General features: G+C 36.4%; 1 protein-coding gene across 7 annotated transcripts in view; it reads left to right on the forward strand.

Moving 5' to 3' along the window:
• The window catches only part of EPS8 (EGFR pathway substrate 8, signaling adaptor), a 178,974-nt gene that overhangs the window by 103,069 nt on the left and 51,236 nt on the right, over positions 1-24,669 (forward strand). For all 7 annotated transcript variants that reach the window (XM_073877932.1, XM_025879778.2, XM_025879781.2 and 4 more), the window contains 3 exons: positions 11,411-11,490; positions 13,564-13,640; positions 23,721-23,788. In XM_073877932.1, coding sequence (XP_073734033.1) covers positions 11,432-11,490; positions 13,564-13,640; positions 23,721-23,788 — 204 coding nt within the window. In that variant the 5' untranslated portion in view covers positions 11,411-11,431. The remainder of the gene's footprint in view (positions 1-11,410; positions 11,491-13,563; positions 13,641-23,720; positions 23,789-24,669) is intronic.

Genomic DNA, 24,669 nt, shown 5'->3' on the forward strand with positions numbered 1-24,669 from the left:
GACAGATCAATGGCTTCAAAATTCTGGGGCAAAAATAATATACAAGTTAGAACTGGAAATGAAGACAAACTACTGGTCATCTGTGAAGGTAGAATAAACACGTTTTCAGTCAAATAAAGCTTCGGAAATTAGCTTTCTTACACTCTGAAGTATGTGCCCTTCCAAGATAAAAAAGTAAATGTAAAGAAAAGGGAGTCATGGGCTCCAGGAAACAAGGATCTAAGACAGGAGGAAATGAAAGTAATGAATAGGGTAGTGTTGATTTGGATACCACAGTGGATGCCATGCAGGAGGCAGTGCATGGAAATCAGGGAGAGAGGCCTGCAGAAAGATAAAAATGATAGCGGAATAGATTGCATTGAAAGGAAACTTCACTTCTGGTGGAGAGTGAAGGGATCAAATTAATGGAGATGAAGGAAAAGTAAGGGTTGAAAGTAAGATGATTATTCTAAAGACAAGAGAGTGTGCAAACGAAGAAATATCTTAATATTTACTGTGAATAGCAATTACACAGACAGGGTTAGTAAACACTGAATTTTGGTCTAACAAAATTTGATATAAAAGTAAGTTTGCCCTCTGTGATAGGCAGTCTTGTTTATCTCCCTCATTACCTTCTACCTCTTAAATTATTCTTCAGTGACCCTGAACTGCTGTTGGTTTCCTAAATGTACCATGCAGTCTCCTGTCTTTGCTCTTCTCTTTTCCTGGCTTACTCAGCTCATGCATCACAGCCCGGAGGAAGGCTTTTTATGAACTGAAGGCCCTCCCCTCGTGCCCGAAGCATAAGGTGCCCACTTTGCATTCTGTCTTTCTACTTGCCACCTTGAACTATAAATGATCCTGTTGATGTCTCCCTCCCCTACTGTGCCATACATTTCTACAGATCTTTATGTTGCCTTCTTTGATTCAACCCTTCTTTGAGGGAGATATTGTTTTCTAGACCCACTCCTAATCTAACTTCCCTTAAACTTGATACTATGCTGTCCTAACATTGCCTGCAGTGTTTTCCTAAATATACTTTTTCTTTCTTTTTTTTCCCCCCTAAAATTTCCATAGAAGATGGGGAAGTTTTCAAGGAAGATTTTGTTAGGATTTGTTTTCTTAGTAGGAGTACTGACTGGCAATCAGTTATTTTTATATTCAGTCAAATGTAGATAATTACTGGAATTGATTTTTGTTTTGTTTTGACTGTTCTTTGTTGAGTCACTTTCTAACAGCATATTGGGACTACCTCTGTTTTTAAAGTTAAGTGAAAAGGCGTGTATTTTTATCTTTGTCAACAAAATGTGAAGCACTGTGGAATAATAGGAGTAAGGATTAGTTAAGAATGATTGGAGAATTTTACCTTATAGCCCAGTCATGAACTTTCTGTTGGCTTATAAAGTTATAGATGTTAAACTTCATACACCTGCCCCCATATTACCATTATGCTGACATTTGGATCTCTAAAACCGTATCTTGAGAAAGATAGAACAGACAAATTGAAATAATGAATAATTCTTGATATGATACCTCTGTGTCTTCTTATCAAAATAACCAATATTTGAGTAGTATGTCAGACAGAAAGAAATGAACTTGAGATGAAAAGCAGTATCTTTTTATAAAATATCTGGGAAGCAGTTTGAGGGTGATGGATGCTATAATACAGTAGAAAACTATAACCTTCATTTAAACAGAATTGCATTGGGTGCCTGGGTGGCTCAGTTGGTTAAGTGACTGCCTTCGGCTCAGGTCGTGATCCCAGAGTCCCGGGATGGAGTCCCACATCAGGCTCCCTGCTCAGCAAAGGAGCCTGCTTCTCCCTCTGACCCTCCCCCATCTCATGTACTCTCTCTCTCTCTCAAATAAATAAATAAATCTTTAAAAAAAAATAAACAGAATTGCATTGCTTAAAGTCCTGTATGGTTTAGAAATTAAGCATTTCTTATTTATCATAAGCTTGGGGGGATGTATTTATAATTTAGAAATGTAGGATGAATTGAGTATAATAGTTGCTTGAAGGTGACATTTGCCACTTTGTAGGTTGTAACCATTTACTCTAAAAATATGTTGTACAGTTTGTAAAACCATTGATCCTCTTAAGGAGCTGTACTAAAAATGCGGAGTGAAGCACCAGCAGTGTTTTGTTTACTGCTTTGTGTCCTTTGCTGTAGGTAATACAGAGAAAGGTAATCATGTGGCAACAGGGTAGTTAAATATTAAAATGTTATATCTTATCCATGGGTTAAAACTCTTCTCACTGTACCCGTAAGGTTTTATGATTTACTATTTTTAGAGGCCATTTAATACGTCATAATGAAATTTGAATTCAAGAGTTTCGATTTCATTAAAGATGATTTTAGAACATATTTTTCCGTCTTCCAGGTTGGGTTATGTCTGGCCCAGATAGCTCTTTATCTATTTGCCTTTGTAAAATATGTTGAACTGTACTAATTTAGCTTGTGGCACTATATGGAAAAAGAATACCTCACAATAAAAATACTCATGTGAGATCCTAGGTTCCTCACTAGCTTTTGTTTTGCACTAGTCAGTGACACAGAGTTTCATTTTGGAACCTTTCCAAAAGGTTCATAGAATGTCAGTGAATACTGACCCTTAAGGCTAATTTTCAAAAAATAGAAATTTGAAAAAAAATTACTGGGGAGTAGGGAAGAGGTGAGGTAGGTGAGGTGGTTTTCTTTACTTCTTGTTCCAAAATGTAGTTCACTGACACGTGTTCAGTTGAGAGCTGAACTGGCAGAAGAAAACTGTACTTTTTGTTCTTATTTTGGAAGAAAATGCCCACAGGGAATATTCTTCTACCTCTTCTGAGAATCCGCACTCAACAACTTTTTGCTTCTGGGAAGATTTGAACTTCTTAGATAATGTTTATTTTTTAAAATTCCAATCATCTTTTTTGGTGGCATTAGCCAAGGTTTTGTGTTAAGGGTTATGATCTCTCTCATGCCTCAACTTCTCTCTTTCTCTCTGTCACTCATCACTGTGCAATACCTAGCACAGAATGGAAACCTAACTCGGATCTCGTCTGAACCACCTGAGATAGGAGTTTTATAGGGGATGAATAATCAGGAGTTTCTATTTGATGAATCGGATCCCCTCCTGTATGTTTTTCCATCTTTTCTGTTAATTAAAAAATAGAATAAATAAGTAAAGAGTGGAAAATATACAAATCTCCCATGCAGAAGAATTCCAAATTATTCATGCAGATACTCCCTCCTCTAGGAGGTGGAGCATAACTCTCTACCCCATAAGTGTGGGCTGCATATAGTGAGTTCTTCCAAACAGGCCTGTAGCATGGTGGTGAGGGAGGTCACTTTATAATAGAGAAACATGATGAATGCTACTTTAGTCAGTGAGCAAGGTTAGCATAAACAGTTTTGTCATAGCTAATAGCATGGACTTCTGATATGGTGTGGTGAGAGTGGCACATATCTTTGTATTCTTCCTCCCTAAAACCTATAACTCCAGCTTAATCATGAGAAAAACATCAGACAAATCCCAATTGAGAGACATCCTATAGAATATCAAAATACAGTACTCCTCAGAAGGCAATCAAAGTCATTATTGCAAGTTGAATTGTGTCCCCCAAAAAGATATGCTCAAGTCCTACCACTCTGTACCTAAGAATGTGACCTCATTTTGATAGGATCTTTGCCAATGAATCACAATGCGGTCGTACTGGGTTGGGGTGGACCCCAGTCCACTGACTGGTGTCCTTATGAGAAGAAGGAAATTTGTAGATAGATAGACACCCAGGGAGGCCATATGAAGACAGAGCAGAGATTTGAGTGATGCATCTATAAGCCAAGGAAAGCTAGAGATTACCAGCAACCATCAGAAGTTAGAAGAGACAAGGATTCCTCCCCTACAGCCTTCAGAGAGAGCTTAGCTCTGCTGACATCTTCATTTTGGACTTGTAGCCTCCACAACTGTGAAAGAATAAGTTTCTGTTGTTTTAAGCCACCCAGTTTGTGATGCTTTTGTTATGGAAGCCCTAGAAAACTAAAATAGTCATCAAAAACAAGGGGAGTGTGAGAAATGGTCACAGGGGAGAGGAGCCTAATGAGACATGAAGACTAAATGCAATGTGGTATTGTGGATAAGATCTTGGAACAGAAAAAAACATCAGGTAAAAAAAGTGAAGGAAGTCAGAACAAGTATTGATTTTAGATAATAAAATATTGATACTGGTTCATTAATTGTCACAAATACATCATGCTAATGGGAGATGTTAACAGTAAGGAGATACGGTGCAGGTTTTGCAAGAACTTTGTGTTCTATTTTCACAACTTTTCTGTAAATATAAAGTGATTCAAAAATAGAAAAGTTGGTTACAAAAAAATTTTAAAAACTGCAAATTTAGCTGCAGTTTTAACGAGCCCTCCATGGCATGTGACGGAATTAGTGGCAGTCTGTTTAAAGGTGTGGCAGTGGTGAGCAGGCGCCGAGGCCTGTGTTTGCTGTCACAGGGTGGTTATATCAGGAACGTCCACTGATAAAGTATATACTCCTTTAAGCGTGTTTATTGCCACAGTCATTATACAAGGCTAACTGTAAGTCCATTGTGAATTGTGGAAATAATACAATCAGGGAGAGAAACATTTTGATAAAAGGTTTTTTTCAAGCCTTTGTAAGGCAAGGTATATGTAAAAAGAGGAAAACTCACACATAAATATATATGTGGAGATTTCAGTTAAAATTCCTCATGTCACTTATGAAATTTAACGTACACTTTGCTGAGAAACAGTTCAAGATCCAATCCTACCACCATTTCTCTCAAAACCCAACCCCAGGGTATGCCTCAGTGGGATAGGGGGCCTGGTAATAAAGAAGGGTTAAGACAGTTTCTTCTCTCTCTGAATTTTGTTCCCTTTCCTACCATATTTTTATTTTTTGTTGGAGGATTCTAGCTCAATTGGAGACTTATTCCTCTCTCCCCGTAATATGTAATTATAATGGAAGAAATGCAAATGATCCAGGTAAATTTATGGGTTTCACATGCTATTTACATGTGAATGAAGCACTCAGAAGACCCACTTTTATACACTTGACCCATGAACAACATGGGGTTTAGGGTCACCGACCCCCTCACAGTCAAAAATTATCATAGAACTTTTGACTTCCTCCAAACTTACCTATTAATAGCTAATTGTTGACTGGAAGCCTTACCGATAACATAAACAGTTGATAAACACATATTTTATATATGTATTATATACTCTATTCAGTACAATAAAGTAAGCTAGAAAAAAGAAAATGTTATTAAGAAAATCATTAGGAAGAGAAAATCCATTTACAGTGTTGTACTGGAATTACTGAAACAAATCTGCATCTAAGTGAACCCGTACATTTCGAATTCTGGCTTCTTATGTTACCACTTAGGCAGATGTCTTAACTTATTTGAGACTGTCATTCACCTACAAAATGGAGCTAATAACTACCTCAAAAACTTCTAAGGATGCAATGAGATGAGGTTTCTAAAATATCTTATGAGGGGCACCTGGGTGGCTCAGTTGGTTAAGCGGCTGCCTTCGGCTCAGATCATGGTCCCAGGGTCCTGGGATTGAGCCCCACGTTGGGCTCCCTGCTCAATGGAGAGCCTGCTTCTCCCTCACCCTCTGCCTGCCTCTCTGCCTACTTGTGCTTTCTCTCTGTCTGTCAAATAAATAAATAAAATCTTTTAAAAAATCGTATGAAATGGGGGCTCATGGAATGTCATTTTCTTTCCCCGTTCTCGTTCTCTGCTTATGATTATATCTGATAAAGAAACAGCACGTTAACTTTTTTTAAATGATTTTATTTACTTACTTGAGAGAGTGAGCGAGAGAGCGAGAGAGCGAGCGAGAGAGAGCGTGCGAGCACAGGCGGGGGTGGGGCGGGGGCTGTGAGGCAGAGGGAGAGGGAAAAGCAGACTCTGCTGAGTGGGGAGCCTGCCTTGGGGCTCTATCCCGGGACCCTGGGATCACGACCTGAGCCGAAGCAGATGCTTAATGGGCCGAGCCACCCAGGCACCCAGATAGTGTGTTGTTACTCTTTAGTCATTCGTGGAACTAGTTGATTTTTAGTTTCAAAATCACATGCAGGGGCGCCTGGGTGGCTCAGATGGTTAAGCGTCTGCCTTCGGCTCAGGTCATGATCCCAGAGTCCTGGGATCGAGCCCCACATCGGGCTCCTGGCTCAGCAAGGAGCCTGCGTCTCCCTCTGCCTCTCTCCCTGCTCATGCTTTCTCTCTCTCTCTATCTCTGTGTCTCAAATGAATAAATAAAATCTTAAAAAAAAAAGAAACCCCAACCTTTTAAAAAAAAAAAATCACATGCAAATGGCATGTAGTCTCTTGAGCTCAACGTCTTCATCTATGAGAATGGAAAATAGTACTTCATCAAAAATTAATGTGAATATTAAATAGGATAAGGGATAGAAAACATTTAGCACAATACTTGGTACAGGGTAAACTGTAGTTCTTTTTAAAATTAGCATATTTTCCCAGATCAGTAAAGTATTGACAATGTTTTTGAACTGAGTTATTAGTCATTTCCCATGTATAATATCAAGCAGTATATGTGCACTGATGATGCCATCAGAGCAACCAGAATTAGAGGGAAATACTCAGATAGTGGTAATAGGGTATATATGGCTCTTCTCTGTATTAGGCCTTCTTATGAAATCTATCACAGTATTGAGCATACAGTTAGTACTAAAGTGCTTTTTAGTTGCTTATTAAATTTCTGCAACAGATCTCTTTCTTCAGCTAGTTGTTAAGCCACCAACATTCTGGATTGAGTATAGACTTGCTTCCAAATCGTCCTAACTTGTAAACAACCTAAGAATTTTCTCAGCATTATTAAAAAAAAAAGAGAGAAATCAAAATAATTATTTTAAGTGATTACAATGTATTGGTTTAAAGGTACAGAATTACTCTTGATTGATATTGAGAAAATACTGTACTTCCATATGGCCTAGAAATTATTGTGGTACCTGCACAGATGTTGGCCACTATCCTCATCATCATCACCATTTCTATTATTGTAATAGTTTAATGTACTTATTAGTTTCCCAAGTTTATTCACACACAATCTCTCTCTTTTTTTTAAAGATTTTTAATTTATTTTTTGACACAGAGACAGCAAGAGAGGGAACACAAGCAGGGGGAGTGGGAGAGGGAGAAGCGGGCTCCCCGCTGCAGGGCTGGATCCCAGGACCCTGGGATCATGACCTGAGCTGAAGGCAGACGCTTAACAACTGAGCCACCCAGGTGCCCCCACACAAACTCTTTATTACTGAATATTAGACCAAGTGACAGAGAAATAGAGACTGCTATACTAACAGTACTGGTAACATGTATTGAAAAGTGGTTACTCCAGAAGACAGCACAGGAGACAGAACATGTGATGCTTCAGAAGGTTTAAAACAAATTCTTTGTGTTTTTATGTTTTAAGCACAACCCCTGGCAAATGATGTCACAAAGTACTGCTGAAAATTAAATTTGTGACTTTTTAGTTAAAAACCCTAAGTAATGATGACAATACCCATCCCCCTCCCCTGCCATTGGTTATAATTTAGACCAAGAGATATGAATTTAGTTAAATTGAAATCAAAGTCAAGATACTTCAAGATACTCTGTCAAACCTAAATACGCCAACCAAAACTTAAACAAAAAAAGTCTGGCATTTTCTGAGAGAACAAGTTATTTCAAGGATAGCTCAATATACAGGGAGAGCTACTCTTGTTTAGCAGCCAAAATGGGTGGGTGGTATTCTAACATTGAGTAATGACTACCTACTCATTCATCCATTTGAAAAGTGTTATGAAATGCCAGTGAGAGTAAAGAAGAGGAAAGGGAATCTAAATATTTATTTATTTATATTTGGGATCTTAACACTGTCTAATACAAATGCAGCTTTCTGGTTTTGCCTTATTATAGATAACCTCATTTATTTCTGCTTATAGTGATTTTTTCATAGACTCTGTTTACATTGAGAATTTCAGTGTTTACCATTTTTGGTGTGCTTAACTTAGATCTTAAATTTGCCATTTTACTCTTTTTGCTTGGCTGAAGAATGTTATCTTCTGTAGAAAATAAAATTATAATAACTGTAACTTATAAAAAGTTTTTATAAGGAAAGTGAAGCTGTAATCTCAAATCTGTGGAAGCAATTAGGACAGTTTTAGTGAACACCTTTAGCAGGATTAAGTAGCTAATTTGGTAGCATTAACTAATTTGTGACTCTGTAAAGTGATAAAGAAAATGTTTGTTTCCTTAGTTTTAAGTTGTTTTGCTTAACAGTTAATAAAAATGAAAACACCTATTTTTTTTAAGAAGACTTGAAGGTTCCTCTAAACTATATATATGGTCTACATAGCTATAATTTGGATATGTCTTTTAAAAGCCTGAAGGAAAACCAAGCATTTGTAATTGTCTCCATTGCAAGGTGTGCACTCTAATTGCTATATTTAAATATTTGAAAACTCCATATTGCTACATGAGCATCTGTGACAAATGACACTGTGATTGCCAAATAGGAAAAGTTTCTATATTTAAAATTCAATTTAGCAAATTGACATTTTCTATTCCCTTTTCTAATATTCTCTTATTCTGACAGATCACTGTTTTAAAAACAAAACACAAACCACGCATTTATTTGACCGTCAGGAAGAATTAAACATGAAAAGGATGAGATGCTGTGGCTATCACTTTTCATTAAAACCAGCTGGTGTGGTTTTAAAATGCAAACCAGATCAAAATCAGTACAAACCCTGGGGGTTTAATTTATATACTGAACAAACCAGCTTGTTTTGAAAGAGTACCTAAAAAACAAACAAACAAACAAACAAAAAAACTTTAGAAGAAACTTACACATCCATCATTTGATTTTTCACTAGCTCTGTGAGTTAGAAAGACCCAAGAATTATCTCTATTTTATTGATGAGAAAATTGAAACAGAGGCTTAATTGACTTGTGTAGCTAGTTAGTGCCAGAAATAGAATTATAGGCTTCTGTGAATGACTGTGTTCAGCCATGGGCTCTAGATCCAGAATGTTATTCCAGGCCCAAATTCTAGAATATAACAATGATGTGCTCTGTTTGGGTGCTATAGGCGTATGAGAACCAACTGTGAGATTTAGTAATTTTGTAAGCTGCTGTAAAAGTATTGATAACTTGAGATGAGCCATAGTGGAAATATTTATACCATGGAAGTCACTACAAATCAGGATTTAATTTTTCCCCAGAGAACTGCTTTACCTGTATATTACTGATCATATCCAAGTGTGATCAGATCACAAAAACAATGCAACAATGTAATATAAGTGTAATGTAATTTTGTAAATGTAGTAATTTTGTAAATTAATGTAATTTTGTAAAACAAGGGGAGAGGTCAATATTTCTTTGTTCCTTAATTTAGAAATTTGCTTCTAAGCTGTGAATAAATATGAGCAGGACTATTGGGAAAGCTTGAATTAAACTTGACTGTTTTGAGGACCTTTATAAATCCTTAATTATTCTTTAAGAACTAGGTCAAGTCTCACCCCTTCCAAAAATTATGGCAGTCAGCCTGGCTTTTCCCTTTGAATCTCTAGCAGATTTAAAGTAGAGCCACATACACTGGGACTTATTTACCGTGTGTTCCATGTGAATTAATTTTGTATCATTAAGAATGCAGTAAAGTCTTTGAAAAGTGGGACACGGACTTCCTTCATTTTTTTCTTTCTTTGAAAAAATATTTAATTAACACCTATTCTATGCCTGGTACTGTTCTTACTGCTTGAGAAACAGCATTAAACAAGTCTCTGCCCTTATGGAACTTACAGTCTACTGAGGAGTCAAGAATTAATGTAAACAAATGAAAAATTATAACTGTGATAAGTACTTTGAAAAATTGCTTATAGTTTGAGAAAGTACTTTGAAAAATGGTTTATAGTCTGAGAATGTCTGATAGTGGGCTTTTACCTATTCAGGGAGGTCAGTCAAAGCTTCCCTGAGGACACTGTGATTGAACTGAGATCTGAAGAATGAGAAAAAATTAACTTGAAGTTACTGGTCTTGAATATAATTTCTTTCTGTAGGCTTTCTACGGCCTCCTAATCTGAATGAAGTGCCCTTTCAAAATGGAACCCATATCATCCTTTGTAAGAGAAAACGATTTTTAACTAAGTGACTGTTTTTCCCACTAGACTATTGACCCAAAGCTGGGACTCTTGCATTCACCTTGCAAGTATCAGTCATATTACCTGACACATAATAGTGACTCAGTAGTTATTAATTCTACTGCTCCCTCTGTCTTTGTCTTATAATAAAGCTGGGATGTGCCCTACCTACCTCTCCATTATTGAGAAGATATAGTAATATAATGTATACAAAAGTCAGAAAAGTAAGATAATATCCAGAATTGTTTAGTGTCACAGAATCCAAAAAGGCCCAAGTATCCAGGAGTAAATAAAAATAAATTAGGTGTAGGGTGCCTGGGTGGCTCAGTCAGTTAAGTGTCTGCCTTCGGCTCAGGTCATGATCCCAGGGTCCTGGGATCAAGTCCCGTGTCCAGCTCCCAGCTAGCAGGGAGCCTGCTTCTCTCTCTCCCTCTGCCTGCCGCCCGCTTTCTCTCTCCCTCTCTCTCTCTCTCTCTCTCTCTGTCAAATAAAATCATAAAAAAAAAAGAAATCAGGTGTAAGCAGTACTGTCTCGAAGGACAAATTAGAAGTTTTACTTACTCATCTTGTTTAAAGGAATTTATTCAATTTGTGAAACATATTAAAAATGTTTTCTGAAGTTAAATATCTGGTGTTAACTTTTAAAATTGCTTTCTCATGAAAAGTAAAAGGAATGTGTAAATGGATACTTTCTTGGAAGAAAGGTGTATCCAAGTGTGTGTCTATAGGATGTTGTCCAACGTGCTTTGAAGGAAGGGAGAAAGAAGAAAAGTAGATGCAAGAAAAAAACTGCAGGGAACTGACAGGATTGTTAAATGATAGGGCTCTGGGTGCTCTTTTTCCTCTTTGTACTTTTCTGTATTTTGCACTTTCCTGTTCTCAGGTTTTTAAATTTAATGAACCTACATTACTTGCATAATGAAACAGTAAACAAAGTGACATTTCATAAAACTGAGAATTGATTATGAGTTTGAGCAGAACATACAGTTATGCCTTCTGTATGTAGAAGACTCAAAACTATATCTTAGATTTTTCTTTTACTTGCCTAAATTTGCTTACCGTTCTAGTACATTAATGTTAAAGGCCAGTGGAATCTTTGTTTATAGGTCCATCTGTACTTCTGGCGCCAGAGCGCTTTAAGGGTGGATATCTTCTCTTTGTATTTCTGTCATCCCGGCAGTGACATGTATTTTTTGAATGAAAAACTTGAAACTGAAATGTCTTGACCTTTTTATTACCTTTAATCTATGTACCTTTCTTTTTTCAGAACCCAGGAGTGAAAACCACAATGAATGGTCATATTTCTAATCATCCCAGTGGTTTTGGAATGTATCCAGCTCAAATGAAGTAAGTTGGAAGGTTTATATTTAATTTGTTGGGGTTCTTTTTTTTTTTTAAGATTTATTTATTTATTTTAAAGAGACAGAGAGACAGAGTGCATGAGCGGGGGGTGGGGCAGGGGCGCAGAGGGTGAGGGAGAGAACCTTAAGCAGATTCTGCTCTGAGTGCAGAGCTCAGTGTGAGGCTCCATCCCATGACCCCGAGATCATGGCCTAAGTCGAAATCAGGAGTTGGAAGCCCAACCCACTGAGCCACCCTGGCGCCCCTGTTGGGGTTCTTTTTGGATTTGATTTGGTGGTTTTGTTTTACATTTTTACTGAAAAGATTAACTCCAATTCTTTATGTAGTTTATTCCTCATTAATATATAATTTCTCTCTAATTCTAAGCTATGATAATATTTAAAAGTTTACTGTGTCTGGAAAGAAAAAGATAGGTAATATCTGCCTCTGTGACAGTGATCTAATAGAAGACAGTTCTGGTATTTTATGTATTATTTCTTCAGAGATTTCAGTTTCTCTGGAGCATTCTATTATTTTTATTTATAAAATACTGGATCTGAGGAGAGTTAAATGTCTTCTAGTCCAGTCTGTCAAGCTACTTATCACTGTGTAAAACAAATAAAAAGATCAGGCAAGCAAACAAAACAATCCCTGTGGCTCCAGGTATAGCTTGAAATCACGTCCCTGACATAAGTTGCTGTTTCCTTATAGGGTGTGGTTAATATTGTAGTTATTTTATATTGGCCATTGTGGTATAGAGTTCGCTCATCATTTTTTAGAATTCATAGGTTATTCACATTGCAAAGAGTTATGCTTCATCTTTTTTCTTTACAAAGATCATTGGTATTTGTCAGTAAGAGACACCTGGGGAGTATTGTCTGGTGCTGTCTTTATCTTGTCCATCGGTTATTCAAGCCAGAAAGTTTGGCCACACCCTCAGTCTTCCTCCCTTTTCTTACAATAAATATCCACTTAATCATGAATTTATGATATTTTCTTCTATAAAGGAACTCTTGTTTCTGTCTCTTCCTTCTTTCTCTTCTAGCTCTACTTAGGGCCTTTTTCCTACCATAATTTTTGCAGCACCCTCTACCTGGTTACCTTGCCATTTGGATTATTTTCTTTAAAAACGTTTTTGATCATGTCATGTTCTTGTATAAAAATATTTGTTGCATCCAGAGAATAAAAATGTAAAATTCTTAAGCCCTCTCTTTGCCTTCCCTATGTCTGAAGCCATTCCTCTCATCTAGGCATGCCCCGTTAGATGCATTGGCTCCTTGGACACCATGCTAGTCATTGAGCCAGTTCCACATGCCTTTTCCTCATTTAATTTTCCACCTATCCATAGAGCTTCTTTCCAATTTACATTCTGCAAAAATGCCAACTTGGTGGTAAAGTCTTTCTGCACATCCTGATAAAAATTGAATCCTTCTTTGATCTTACTTGTTATATCTATTAGTTTTATCCAGATCTCACATTCTGTTGTAACAATTTTACTTACTTGTTTTATTAACAGACCATGTCCCCTGCCATAATCCTTATTCTAATAGATTTTTGGGGTTAATAAATGTTTACTGAATAAATTCTTAAAATTCAAGTGATACGTTTACTCCACCTCCCGTATTAGTAACAGGAGGCTGGAAGTAGGGTAAAGCTGGTCAAATTTAATGATAAAGTGTTATTTTACATTTTAAGTTTTTGTGAAAATAATGTCTATTCCATTATAGGTTAAGTCATTGAGTACTTTTTATGCCTGGATCATTGCTCATAATTCAATTTAGTATGGCAAACTTAAACTCTTCTAAGATAGTTTCAGCCTTATTGACTTCTGACTTGGAGTTTGACAGGAGGCTGTGATTTGTACCTACCTCGTCCACACTGGGGTAGTGTGGTTTATATTCTGTTTCTTGACCAGAGCAGGATCTGACTCATTTTGACAAACCTAGTTAGCATTAACTCAGTCTGTTTTTTAAAAAACACACGGTGATTGTGGTACATTGGAATTTTTATTTGTAGTTTTGAATTCTTATTGCTTACTTTGGACTTTAACCCAGCAATGACCTTTTTTTTTTTTTACAGTGGCTATGGATCATCACCCACCTTTTCCCAAATGGACAGAGAACACAGTTCAAAAACAAGTGCAAAGGCCCTCTATGGTATGTGTGTTTATTTGACGAGGTATAATTCTACTTCTAACCACATTTTACAAATTATGTATTCAAATTTGTAATTTGAACCCATGCCTTGTTTATATTATTTGGAGTGATTTGGTGAGAGGTAAGGATTGTTTAAAAAAAGAGCTTTTGTAAAAGCTACTAAGATATGACTTCTGCTTACTGTCATGTAATTTAGAACCACAGATGTATTGCAGTGCTTTCTAAGGAGTCTTTAATACGGCATCAATGCCTTAGGTGGATTTTCCTAGCTAGTTATTTGTGATATAATTGTTGATCTTCATGAATGATCCGTTTTATTGTGGGCTGACAGTTGACAGGATTTCTTCCTTATAGGTCTTGAACTCCACAAGTTCAATCATTTCTTTCTGTATTGTGAAACCAGTAGGCTTTCTCCTTGATTCTTCTTTAATTTCCCTTGTCCTCTCTAGATTGTCTCATGTGTAAATAATATAGTTTTAAACTTTAGTATAAAATAGAAATCATTACTAAAAAGAAGTTGAGGACTCCTGAAATATACCACATATGTTTGGAAATGCATTTTTTCCACAGGATCTGCATGGGCTTTTATTTATTTATTTATTTTAATTTTTTTTTTTTTTTAAGATTTTATTTATTTATTTGACAGAGAGAGACATAGCGAGAGAGGGAACACAAGCAGGGGGAGTGGGAGAGGGAGAAGCAGGCTCCCCGTGGAGCAGGGAGCCCGATGTGGGGCTCAATCCTGGGACCCTGGGATCATGACCTGAGCCGAAGGCAGACACTTAACAAATGAGCCACCCAGGTGCCCCTGCATGGGCTTTTATTATTGTACAATAATTAATAATAATAGTATTATGGTTAAAAGACTCAGAATAGTACTGTGGTTAAGAGCAAAGACTCTGGAACCAGACTTCCTGGGTTCAAATTCAGTTCTGTCATTTATTAGCTGAATGATCTTGGACAAGATTTTTTACCTAATTTTGCTTATCTATACAATGGGAATATCTCATAGAGATGATATGACAGTTAAATGAGCTAGTACATGTAAAATGCTTCTAGCAGCGCCTGACAAGCAGAAAGTAGTGTATATATTTGCTATTATTGTTGGAAGTATCCTTATTATTATCTGCCATAGGAACTAACACCCTTTTATAAATTTGGAATTTTCTCTCTCTCTTTCTCTCTCTCTCTTTTTTTTTTTTTTAACATTATCTGGATCTACAGTGTCTTGGGTGTAGTAAGAATGAACAATTCTAAGGTTTTGTGACTCTTTTTCTGCCTGTGTATTGAGTGACTAGGCCTTAGGACTCAAATCAGAAATTTATAAAATGGATTTTATACCATACACGGATATATTTTCTTATGGTATTGTCAGTCTGATTAGTGTTGGTTTCAGTTTTTTCCAGGACTATATTATGAGATTCTTACCATGTCCTAGTAGTTGTGAATTATAGATCCAGAGAATATATTCAGCAGGTGCTTATTTTATGATTAATACGTGCACAGAACAGAGCTAGTAATATTTGGTTCTTGACTTTAAGGGACTTGCAGTCTAGGGGTTGACTTGAAGAAACTGAAAAAGAAGAGGTTTTTGTTTTGTTTTGTTTTATTTTTTTAAAAAACAAAATAATTAATTCCTTCAGTCTTTCATTTCTAGGCAGATATTTATTAAGTACTTCTGTGTGCCAGGCCAAGGTCTTCATAGTCTCTGTTTCCATGACAATTTAGTCATTCCAAAGATGAATAAGACATGGTCATTGCTTATGCACTGTTTTGGTGAGGTAGACTAGTGAGTGCATTGTTATAATAAAGAGCTAAATAAGCTTGGATGGCAGTGTCTGAGGTGTGGTGGGGTGGTCAGTTCTTCCATGTGGGTGAGGGTGGGAGTCAGAAGGGATTTCATAGAGGAGCTGAGTATTGAACTGAACTCTGAAATTTAAGTAGTGTGCTCCAGGCATTTGGGAGGCTGATGGGTGCTGTAAACAGCAGTATGAACCCTTTATAAACTAGACTGTGAGCTCTGTGAAGTTGGTGCATCTCTGCCTTGCTTACTTCATGATTCCCCAAGCATAGCACAGTGGCTAATATAAAATTTACGCTCAGTAAATACTTGTAGAATGGATATAATGAATGAATGAACTGCAAACCGTTTGGTCTTAACTGAAGGGTGCAAGGTGGTGCATTGAGAAATAAGATTATCTAAACATGGACCACAGTGGGAAGAATCGTACTAAGGAATTTGGACATTGTTTGCAGGAAATGTCTAGCCACTGAAGTTTTTTAGTCAGGGGTATAAAAGGTCTGTTGTCTTGGGTCACTCTCATAGCAGTATTGAGGATGGATATGATGAACATGAATGGAAATAGGTAAGTCAGACATCTAAATAGTAGCCCTAAGACTTTTGTTAAGATGAAAGAGTCTTAATCTTCTCACAAATACCATAGATCCAAAAATCTGTTTTCAGAGAGCTAAGAAAGGGGTAAGGGATAAAAAATAGAATTCATCTGCAAATTTTAATGTTTATTTTGTGTTAGGAGCTTCTTCAAAAAATCATAGATCCGAGGATTGAAAATCACCAGCCTATAAGCAGTAAATGTCTGTTTTCCCCTTTTTACATATAGAACAAGCTGAAGCTCCTTTCTAAGATGAGATGATTTGTCTGAGTCGCATAACTTTAAAAATCTTGATTATAAGAAAATGTGACAATTTTGTATAGTGTGACAAAAATGAACAGTGTATTGGTAAAACAGAGGATATAAAGAGAAGGGAAAGAGAAGGGCAAATCCAAGAGGCATTTATAAAGAAGAAGGAAAACTTAGCAAATGTATTTGGTTTAGAAACAAGCAGATTTTAAGTTTCTTGAAGTTGCAGATAATGTTTCATTCCTCTTTGTATTTGATCCTCCCCCCTTCCCTCCCAAAAGGGGCTCTCAGTCAGTGCCCATGGAATGAATGGTATAATGACAGGGAGGAAATATGTTCAGATTTTGAGCAAACCTTTGCAATAAGCAAGTTGTAGCTGAAGTTCCACCTGTAGTTAGTTAACATTGAGTGTTTAGCCTCCCAGTCTCAAGTTTTAACTTTTTTTTTTTTGGCTAGGGAATTGATAAAGGAGAGATTTTTAATGTAGTTTATCACAGTGTCTGTATTTTCTTTAAAATTTCTCCTTTCACAGTGATTGAACCAGTTGAATAAATCTTTCAAGAATTAGTTTCTTTCCTGGATGGTACATGAACTTATTTCGTATGTGAAGAGACTAGTTAGTGCACTGGAACATGAGTTTTATGGTGATGACCATTGTTTTTTATACACTGGCCACAGGTTAGATACTGCATCTAGAGTTTCATGCAGCTTGTCTTTTTCATGAAAATGCTTTTCAGGTCTGACACCATAATGTTCCTCCCACATTGCTTCAGTAACTCAGTACCTTCAGTCTCAGAGGGGCAACATGGGTTCTGAGGGCCAAGTAATTTGGGGCTGAATCATGGCCCTTCTACCAAAGGGCTGCCGTTTTGGGCAAATGATTTTACTTGTTGGCCGCAGTTTCCTCATCTACAAAATAGAAATGATGATAATATTGTGGTAAGTTTATATGAGAAAATAGAAGGAATGCGTCTGTCATGGTACTGAGGAGCATAGGAAAGTCACTTTCTGTCCTCAGTCCTTAGATTAATCAAGGCCCTTAATATTTTGATGTTACCTCCAAATGATGTTATATGTGTAATCGCAGTGATACTTGGACAGGGTCAAGAAGTAATCTTTATCCTATTTTTTAAGCTTATATTCCAGATATTACTGGAAATATTTTTTTTGTACTGTGAACTAGACAATTATGATGATACATTAGCTTCTTTTGGATATGTGTTAATTTATTCAGAGAAAGCAGTTAAAATATACTGCAGTTTATTAATAACCCTTTTTTGTCATTTCTTCATTATGATATAAGAAATTTCAAAGCCTGTTTTGTCATTTCTTCATCATGATACAAGAAATTTGTCATTTCTTCATTATGATACAAGAAATTTCAAAGCCAGCATGTGAGAGGCTCTGCATCAGCAAAGTCCCTGATAACATAAATAAAGAGAAAATAAATATTAATTTCATTTTCCTCCACATACCTCATGACAGTAACATTTCATTTGGCTACTGTTATCGAGGCGTTGAAAATTCTGTATTTTTCTCTAGCTAGACTGCTTGTCAAAGTCTCTAAGCACTAAAATTTAGTATCTTTTTAAGGAAGTACTTGTAAAATATATTAAACATTCCCTTCCATCAGGGTGTGGTGCCTGTAATCTCCTGTTGACTCAGAGGACCATCAGCGCAAGTGCGCCTGTGTGCTGTGATGTGCTCAGAGGCTGTAGTCTTTACCTTTACACCAAATCATTCAAAATCTTTTCCCTTTTGAGTATTTATGGCTACTTTTTCTGTGTGGCTGTGTCTCAAGCCTGTTACTTTTGCCTGTTGTTAACGTGCCTTCTTCTAGCATTGCTTCTGATACGTATGGGCTGAAAAACTAGAAAGAAAATCTTTGGTAGAGTAAATAAGTTCTGAGTGGGGAATTGAGAGTCCCATTAAAGTCTGCATATTAAAATGTGCAAGTTTCAATGCATAGACCTTGTGACATCGGTCTGCCACTCAGAGGACTTAAGTGTGGGCTCTCCTGTGTTCTAAATAGCTGAACTTCTAGAAAAGTAACTTCTCTTTATATTCGATATTGCTGAATTTGTAATATAACCATTTATAATAATCAGCCGTTTAAAGTCGTCCTCTATCCAGAAAAACTCGAGTTTCAGGGAATTACCAGTTAGCCTTTTTTTTTTTTTTTTTGTCATTACCAACATTTATAGTAACTTTGAGATTCGTTTTGTCGGGAGGCCAAATAGTATTGGATAAATATGATAGGCACTCTCTGAACTCTCAGCCTTAAGTTTGAACTTTTTTGTGAAGCCAGCAAGGAGGAAAATATATTTGTGTTTTTCCTGTTTTTCTTTTTTCTTCTCAAGGAGGGACTGTAAGAACTGAGTATAAGTAATCTATAAACCATACGATCAGTTTCTATGTAATTGACCTCACTATAAACTTTTCTGTATTTTTACACAGTGCTTAACTTATCTTATAGCAATATTCCTGAATATAGCACTTTTCTTAAGAGATATGTACCCCACATATTTTTTTTTTTTTTTTGTACCTATCTTTCTTCTCTTCCTGTCTCTATCTTCTGATCTTGGTTGGGAATTAGTCCCTTTGTGTAACTGTCAGAATTGAAGCCCAGGTGATCTCTTACACATTCAGGTGGCATTCAGAAATTAAAATCCATTTCTCGGGTGCCTGGGTGGCTCAGTCATTAAGCATCTGCCTTCGGCTCAGGTCATGATCCCGGGGTCCTGGGATCGAGCCCCACATCTGGCTCCCTACTCGGTGGGAAGCCTGCTTCTCCCTCTCCCACTCCCCCTGCTTGTGTTCCCTCTCTCACTGTCCCTCTCTCTGTCGAAAAATAAATAAAATCTTTAAAAAAAAAAATTAAAAAAAATAAAATCCATTTCTCTTTTCTCTATCCTCATCATTTACGGTGTGTATTTTACCTAGAGAAAACATTTAAATCTTTTTTAAGAACAATTTTTTTTTTTAATTCTTAGAAAGTCAGTGGCCCATGATTATATATTATCAGGAAGTCAGGCAATGTTAGAGTCCCAGTTCAGCTTCATAGAGTGTGCTAGTGCTTTGTGACTCAAAAAGACAGTTTGGCAGTGTTCCCACCTTACCTGAAAATTTTAAAGCTTCTTTTCTCCTCATGGGATAAGCTGTCTTAACAATTTGTTGAACAGGCCAGTGAAATTAATTCTTAAATAATGTAGTTATGTAAAAAATGACCTTGTTTGTTTTTACAAACAGTATCTTGGTTTTGGTACTGATTTGTCAAACTGATTGTGGCGGCCTAGATAATGAGAGGCTGTACTTATTACTTGGTGCTCTTCACTGATTCCCATTAAGCACCTCACCTCTGTGGAAATTATACACTAAAATAGTGGGAAAGGTACTCTCCTTTACTGTGCTTGAAAGTGTAAAGTGTAATAGGAGCTGTAGCCCAATGTTTTATTTAGAGAGAGAAATAAATAGCAGCTGCTTTTATGTTACTTCTTTTCCTTTTTAATTGCCAAATCCTTACTTTGAAGCTATGTTTTATTTTCAGAGAAAGAGAAAATTATCTGAATATTAGCTCTTTTTTTTAATGATTTGGTCATTTATTTTAGAGAGACAGAGCATGGGGGTGGAGGGGCTGAGGGACAGGGAGAGTCCTCAAGCCGACTCCCTGCTAAGCACAGAGCCTGACGTGGGTGTCTGTCTCATGACCCCGAGATTGTGACCTGAGCCAAAATTAAGAGTCAGCCGCTTAACTGACTGAGCCACCCAGGCACCCCTGAATATTAGCTTTTACAAATCTTGCTGTGTATGCATAAACAGCAATATCGACAAAAGGGAATTATGTTTAAATACTGAGACCTGAATATTGTTATAGTTGCCATTTTAGTAATAGAAGTAAGTGAAACCTACATTTTTTAAAAGATTTTATTTATTTCTTTTTGAGAGAGAGAAAGAGAGAGTGGGGGAAGGGGGAGAGGGAGAGAGAGAATCTCAAGCAGACTCCACACTGAATGCAGAGCCCAATGCGGAGCTTGATCTCACCACTCTGAGGTCATGACCTGAGCTGAAATCAAGAGTCACATGCTTAACTGACTGAGCCACCCAGGTACCCCAAAACCTACATTTTTAAAAAATTAAGACTTGTAGTTTTAGGTTCATAGAAAAATTGAGGGGAAGCTGAGGAGATTTCCCATATACCGCCTGTATGTATAGCCTTCCATTATCAACAGCCCACACTAGAGTGGTACATTTGTTACAATTGATGAACCTACATTGATATATCATAGTCACTCAAAGTCTTAATGAAACCTGAAATATTCCCAATCTAGAAGTGAATTATCACGTTTTGCCAGCAGCATATCAGTCCAATAATGCGAAAATAATCTGTAAAGGATTTTCATCATTGGTTACTGAATTCACCTAATTCCATTTCTTTGGGTTTGTGTATTCTGGTCTGGTATAAAGCGAGTAGGAAAAACAGTAAAACCACAACCAGTGGTACTGCAATCAAGTTTGTTCCTGCCTCTAATCAATGCAGATTGAGAGAGATAAAGAGATAGAAACTGAGGCTTTTTATCAGCAGTTGAGTAGCCTATAGTATGAGAAACCCAAAACCCTGCTGCCAGATTTATTCAGTTATTATTTAATACACTATTTGTCCACGATTTACACTCTCAATTTGGAAAGAAAAGATTTCAGCTTAGAGAAGTAACATGTAGTCGATGAGTTGGAGTTTGTACAGATTTTGGTTTTCAGTCCTGGCTGCACAATAGGATTGCCATTTATAAATCCCAGTGCCCAAACTGCATCCTACACCAGTCACATTGGAATCTCTAGCAGGTGGGGCCCAGGCACTGTTTTTCCAAGTTCATTTTAGTGTGTGGCCAAGTCTGAAAACCATTGTTAAAGTGGGGAACGTCACTGGAGGCTTTACCTTGAGTATCATTGAGACTCATTTAGATTTCTCATACTTTTTTAAAGCTTGGTGAGATTTTCAGCTTAAGAGCATAATTACTATTTACAACTGTACTTGAGAGTACATATGATTCTCATAAAAAAGAAATGTACCATAATTGCCTCTCAGGAAACTTCTTTCAAAATTTTCCTATTAAAATGTTAATATTAACCTTTATTTATTCGTTGACTTAAATCACTAGAACCTACTAGTTTATTTATAAATCCATTTTATGGCATTTATATATTGTTAGGATCTTTAAAAGGTAATTTCTTGTAACACAGTGTCTTATTTACTGTGTAGTATTGGAGAGAAAGCAGTTTAAGAATTTCTAAAATGGATTCTTCATTTGGAATACTAGAAATAACACCTACCTTCTAGGCAGTCAATGATCAGTTAATGTCATGTTTTTTTACAAATACTATCAAATAGGCAGTGTTTTTCTTGCACTTATAAAATATGTTTCTATGAGATTAAGAAACTGTATTTGAAAATGTGGGAGAACACTTTCTTACTACTTCATAATGAGAATCTTTAATTACAAAACATACAGTTGAGCTTCAGCTGTGTTTACTGATCACTTATCTGAAAGACTTGGTGAAGCATTTGAATGTCCTGGGGTTGCCTTATCACAACTGGATACCATGGCAACCACTGCCATTTCTTTTGCTGTCTCAGTCAGACCACAGGAAACAGAACCACCTTCATGTCCTGAGTCTGCCACAGAGAGTTGTGCTAGAAAGTGATAAACCAGTGATTCTGAAATAGTGATTATTTCTCAAAGTGCTTTTTGTCAGATATGTTCCTCAGTTATATATTGCATTTCAGTGGTTCTCCTGAGAACAGTTATCCATTTGTTAACTATCTCACGCTGATTAATGCTCAGCTAATAATCAGAAAAAATCATGGTGGTTTTTTTTTTTAGTATGTAGAATACAGTCATGTAAGTGAAGATTATGTTTTGTTATATTGGAATAGAAAAATTTAAGGTGAAACCAGATCTTTCTTTTTGATCACATTATTTTGGTAGGAACAGATGGATCATACTTCTTCAGGTCATCATCCAAACAAAAAAAGAAAGGTAGAAGATACTGAATTTTATAGTGTGTCTTTTTCTGTTAAGTAACTTAATGCTGCAAAAGCAAAAATAGAATATACTGGAATAATATCAGACTGATGTAATATAAGGGATATGGATATTCTTTATCTAAGGCTTAATGTAAATATAAAAGATAATTACTTTTGTATGTATTGTGAAACAGTGATTTATCAAAGTTTTCAAATATTCTGCTAACATTCCGAATCTATACATGTACTTTATATTTTTGTACTTGCTTTGCTTTCATGCTCAGCAGAACTTTTCAACTTCTGAAGTTGTAGGAAGATCTAAAGGTTTCTATATTAACTGAAAAAAATGTTTATTTTTGAAAAGCTGTTATATAAGGAAAGCTGAGGAGTGTGTGTGTGTGTGTGTGTGTCTGTGTGGGTCTGAATATTAGTACTGTAGGAGTCTTGAGGTTTGATCTTATTTAACCCTTTTATTTTACAAGAAGAGTGCTGAGGTCCAGACCTAAGCGTCTTGCCTTAATTTAGCCTTCTACTTAGTGACAGAGCCAAAGCTAGAATCAATAATCTTCTGGTTCTTACTTAGGGTTCTTTTTCATCAGAGCATTCTGCTTTAGAAAGAATAGGGCAACTCTGAATTTACAAATAAGCAAGTTACTTGATTAGAAAGCAACAAATACAAAATATTGCCTCTGCATATTTTATATTTTGGTTTTGCAGCATTTTACAAAAGAAAACAAATGTTTATTTTTGCTTTTTTCAATAGTGTGGTGCAGTAACTTTCTGCCTAACTCTCTCATATTTTCTAACAGGTGATATCTACAATTCTGAGTGTCACATTTGTTTGTTCTGTAGCTGTGTGGAAACTGTTAAAGTTTAATGGCTATCAGTATGATTAAATCATGTTTTGAATCTCCTCTGACACTCTCCATAGCTTGGATGTTGTGAAAGGAGATGTTCCTTGTAGTGGCCAAGATAACATTATCTTGATGAGGTAGTCTAACTCCTATAATACAGTATCTATGACAGTATTTTGCAATTCTGTTTTGTTCTCAGTACATTAAGAGATGAAAGGTACAAGCCAGTTTTTATCTTTTTACCAAAGAGTAGGTATCTGATTAATAAAACGCTTAGACCAAATAACTCTTTTTCTTACAACATTAATAATCTAGATTTTACCTTTGGGATTCTGAAAATTTGTATTGGGTCAAATTGTTCTTGCATATCATTTAAGCTTTCTATTGGCTTTTTCATTTAATGTGAATAATGAGTGTTTTCAGATATACCACACAATGGTGACTTGTCAGCTACTGTATTTATATGGGAGACAGACTAGTTTTAGAGATGGCCACAAGACAGTGATACATGAACTTCAGCCTGTTAGTGGGTAAATAATGACTTCTTCAACTTCTCTTTCAGAACAAAGGAAGAATTATGCTCGGGACAGTGTCAGCAGTGTGTCCGATGTATCCCAATATCGTGTTGAAGTAAGATGTTTTGATGTTTGCTAAAATTTGAATGAACCTTGAGGGACATAAAAATCTGGTGGTAAAATCAGAATTATGTTTTATTTTATTCCTGTGATGTACTCTGAGTTGCGTTGACCTTTTTCTTTCAGATTTTTGAAAAACTGAGATGTAAAATAATGAAGTGTCTTGTTCATCTGGGGTCTATTTTCATAGAGAATAAATTAACCACTCGTTTGTCATTGTCAGCCTTATTTTGGCTAAAACCGGGACAGAGGCTTCTATTTTATATTACAGAATCTTTTTTGAAATTACACCTTTAATGGTTTCACTGAGTGGTTTAGTTTTAGTTTTACCTAAAGTCGTGACTAGTCCTATTTAAACAACGGTTTTCTTGTTTAGTTTTTCCTGTGTTGTTATTTTTTAAGATATATTTGCTCCTGATTGGAATCCACGTACGTGACTATCGCTTATAATAGAACATGTTTAAGTAGGGAGTAATTTTTAAATTGCTCTTATTTTCCGTTTTCTACCCATAGCGGGCATGCTTCATGAGATGTGAAGTTTGTTTCAGTACTGTGCAGTTTGACGGTTGCTACCGTGGTAGCCGACTGCTGCTCTCGTTTATCAGTTTCTGTAGTTTCAAGCTGCAGTGACTCAGCACTTAAGTAACCCACATGGAATGAGATGGGAGGGATCGGTCTTAAGAGAATGTTATTTAAGCTGTTCAGAATTTATGTTCTGTTTATATCGCTCAACATGGCTCGGTATTAAACAGACTGAGGTATTTTATGACTCAAGGCACCTTTCCTCAATTCAACAAAAACCTGCCTGACTTTCTTAATCTCAGAAAGGGAGCCACGAAGTTGTAGGATACCTTGTGTTGTTGGCTCTCTCCGCTC

Source organism: Callorhinus ursinus, unplaced genomic scaffold (assembly GCF_003265705.2).
Source record: "Callorhinus ursinus isolate GAN/ISIS: 27379988/994484 unplaced genomic scaffold, GSC_fseal_2.0 scaffold27, whole genome shotgun sequence".
Classification (NCBI taxonomy): Eukaryota; Metazoa; Chordata; class Mammalia; order Carnivora; family Otariidae; genus Callorhinus; species Callorhinus ursinus.